This window comes from Otolemur garnettii, unplaced genomic scaffold (genome assembly GCF_000181295.1).
Source record: "Otolemur garnettii isolate 467f Iridium unplaced genomic scaffold, OtoGar3 scaffold00018, whole genome shotgun sequence".
NCBI lineage: Eukaryota > Metazoa > Chordata > Mammalia > Primates > Galagidae > Otolemur > Otolemur garnettii.
Window position 1 is genome coordinate 28,410,388 of NW_003852413.1, and position 3,453 is coordinate 28,413,840.

At 46.0% G+C, this 3,453-nt stretch overlaps 1 protein-coding gene across 1 annotated transcript in view; it reads right to left on the minus strand.

Annotated features, from left to right (window-relative positions):
• Window positions 1–3,453, minus strand: part of LRRC59 (leucine rich repeat containing 59) — a 16,932-nt gene that overhangs the window by 5,614 nt on the left and 7,865 nt on the right. The window contains exon 5 of the mRNA XM_003786493.3: window positions 951–1,023. Within this exon, the coding sequence (XP_003786541.1) occupies window positions 951–1,023 (73 nt within the window). The remainder of the gene's footprint in view (window positions 1–950; window positions 1,024–3,453) is intronic.

The following is a 3,453-nucleotide window of genomic DNA, read 5'->3' on the forward strand; positions in this document are numbered from 1 at the left end:
AAAAAAAAAAGACAGCGACCTGTGTTATAAAGAAAACACTAGAGGGTAGTAGTGACAGGATAGCCCTGCTAGTCTGGATGGTTCTGAAAGGGGTAAGGTTAACCCAAGGCAACATTTGAGACAAGAGGGATTATATGAAGCTAGCCATGTAGAAACTGTAGGAGGAAGAAACCCCAACAGTGGGATTAGAGTTGGATGTTCAAGCAACAGGAGAGGCTTGTGTAGCTGGAGTTAATGGCTTGGTCACCCTCGTGTATGAAGCAAGGCCAGAGAGGCAGGTAGGCAGGCTTGAGCCAAAATAGGTCTTGTTGGCCATGTCACTGAGTTTGGATTTCATTCTAAGTTCAATGGGATACCATTAGAGGGTTTAAGCAAATCAGTATAACTGATACATGTTTTACAGCGATCTCCCAGGCTACTGTGTAGAGAATGGGTTCATGGAGATGGTACAATTATGGAGACACATTAGGAGGCACTCTGGTCCTTGGCATGAAGGCTAGTTACCTCTAGACGTGGTACTAGAGGTACAGAAACTGTCCCATACAGGACTTGATGACAGACTGGATATGGGGGGAATTACAAAAGAAAGGAATCATGGACACCTTTCCTATTTCAGGCTTGAAATGACTTCCTATTATATGTAGGAAGTCTGGGAGGGACTGAAAAGGGTCACAAGTCTGTTTCAGCCATGTTCTACGTGTGATGGCTATTAACCCTCCAAACAGAGACAAACACAAGTAGATAGACTGTGACGCTGGGGCTCTGCAGAAAAGGCAGGATTTGAAAGAGACTGGTTAGACAAAGAGGATACCATCTATCAATGCACTGTGCCCCTCTCCCCCCAGCTGCTCTTCCTGACTCTTCTGCTGGATTCCAGCTCCTGGAAGCACAAGGACCTGCTGTCTGGGATGAGGACCTGGAAGGTAAAGAGAAAGGAGATGGCCACCTACCTCGTTCCACTTCCATCCGCCGCTGCCTCTCTCGCTCCTGATCTGCCTGCACGGCCTTCATGTGCTGTAGCACCTGCAAAGGAAGAGAGCTCTCTGAACTACACATAGTAATAGTCTTCACAGCTCAGGGAAGTGTCAAAAAAAAGACTATCTTTAGGATCCTAGATTACCACGGGCCCTGGTAGCAATGCAGAGCTTAAATAGTTAACTCTCTGTATCATTCATTACTGTGCCAACTTTAACTGGAAAAAAATCACATAAGCCCAGTTCATTAAAGTTACCAGAAAAAAAATCTGTATAACATGATGTCAACTCAAATCTATGAAAAGTTCTTCCACTTAGGGCCTGGCATGGTGGCTCATGCCTGTAATCCCAGCACTCTGGGAGGCCAAGGCAGGTAGAGTACTTGAGCTCAGGAGTTCAAGATCAGCATAAGCAAGACCCTGTCTGTAAAAATAGCCAGGCCTTGTGGTGGGTGCCTATAGTCCCAGCTACTCAGGAGGCAGAGGCAAGAGGATCACTTGAACCTAAGAGTTTGAGGTTGCTATGAGATATAATGCCATGGTACTCTACCAACGTGACAAAGTGAGACTTGGTCTCAAAAAAAAAAGTTCTTCCATTTACAATCATTCTCAGATGCTTGATTTCATATAATCCTCCTAGCAACAACTTGAGGTCAGCATTTCCTCCAACATTTTTCCTGACCTCCCCTCTTTTGGTATGTTAGGTCCCCCTCCCATACCTATGGAATTCAATACAGCAGTGGTCCCTAATCTTTTTTGGCACCAGGGTCTGGTTTCATGGAAGATGATTTTTGTATGGACTGAGGGCAAGGGGGCAGGGGATGGTTTCTGGACGATTCAAGTGCATTACATCTCCACTTCAGATCAGCAGACATTAGATTCTCACAAGGAACACACACAACCTAGATCCCTTGAATGCACATGTGATTTACAATAAAGTGGGTGATCCTATGAGAATCTAAAACTGCTGCTGATCTAACAGGAGGCAGAGCTCAGGCGGTGATGTGAGCAATGGGAAGCAGCTATAAATACAGGTGAAGCTTAGCTGCTCCCTCACCTTTTGATGCTCACCTCCTGCTGTGCAGCCAGTTTCCTAATAAGCCACAGACAGGGACTGGCCGCCCAGGGGTTAGGGACAGTAGCAATACGAGATACCGCAATTACTTGCTCTCATAACACTGCAAGGGAAGAAATGTTGTTCTGTCTGTAGGTACCCCAGGTGGCCACAGCTAGCACAGAATTCGGCTTATCACAGGCATCCAATACATGCATGATGAATGATTGGATTCTCATTTCAAAAGGAAGAAAACCAAGATTGGTGCCTGTAGCTCAGTCGTTGGGCTGGCGGGCTCAAACCCAGCCTAGGCCTGCTAGAACAATGACAACTACAAAAAAAAATAGCTAGGCGTTGTGGCGGGCGCCTGTAGTCCCAGCTACTTGGGAGGTTGAGGCAAGAGAATCGCTTGAGCCCAAGAGTTTGAGGTTGCTGTGCACTGTGATAACATGGCACTCTACCAAGGATGACAGCAGGAGACTCTGTCTCAAAAAATTAATTAATTAAATAAAATAAATAAAAAAAATTTTAGAAAAGAAGAAAACCAAGATAGTTAGGGTGATTAGTACGCTGAGCATAGCTAGAAACTAGCATAGCTAAGACCTGGGTGCAGATACTCTGAGTTCTTAGAGCACAGCTTGTTCTACTCACTTTCACCAATTATACAGAGAAGAGCTCTAAGACAAGGGCCCAAATACAACACCCCACTACTTCGCACACTGAGCTCCCCTAATCCTCGTCAACTTGCTCACGGATAACCTCTAATTAATGCAGCAAAGATTCTCACTGTTGGCTCGGTGCCCCTAGCACAGTGGTTATGGCACCAGCCATATACACCAAGGGTGGCGGGTTTGAACCCAGCCTGGGCCAGTTAAACAACGACAACTGCAACAAAAAATAGCCAGGGGTTGTGGCGGGCACTTGTGGTCCCCTACTTTGGGCGCTGAGGCAAAAGACTTGCTTAAGCCCAGGACTTGGAGGTTGCTATGAGCTGTGACGCCACGGCACTCTACCAAGGGCAACACAGTGACACTCTGTCTCACTATGGACACAGTTGTAGGAGATAAAAAATCTTTTTTGTCTGTATTTTTTTGAAGCTGGTATTAGTCAGGTGTAGGATGGAATAGCTTGGAGCCCACTGTAATCCTGACTACCACTATGTGACCTTAACTAGTGACTTAACTTTTTCTGAGCCAATTTTCTCATCTGGAAAACAAACATAAGATATACTTCTCCAGCCTGTTGTGACGAGTAAATAACTTATCTTGTACTGGCTGACTAGCATAATCCCTGGCATTACATGTCCTCAAGAAATACTGCTGGCCGGGCGCAGTGGCTTACGCCTGTAATCCTAGCACTCTGGGAGGCTGAGTTGGGTGGATGGCCTGAGCTCAGGATTTTGAGACTAGCCTGAGCCAGAGCGAGA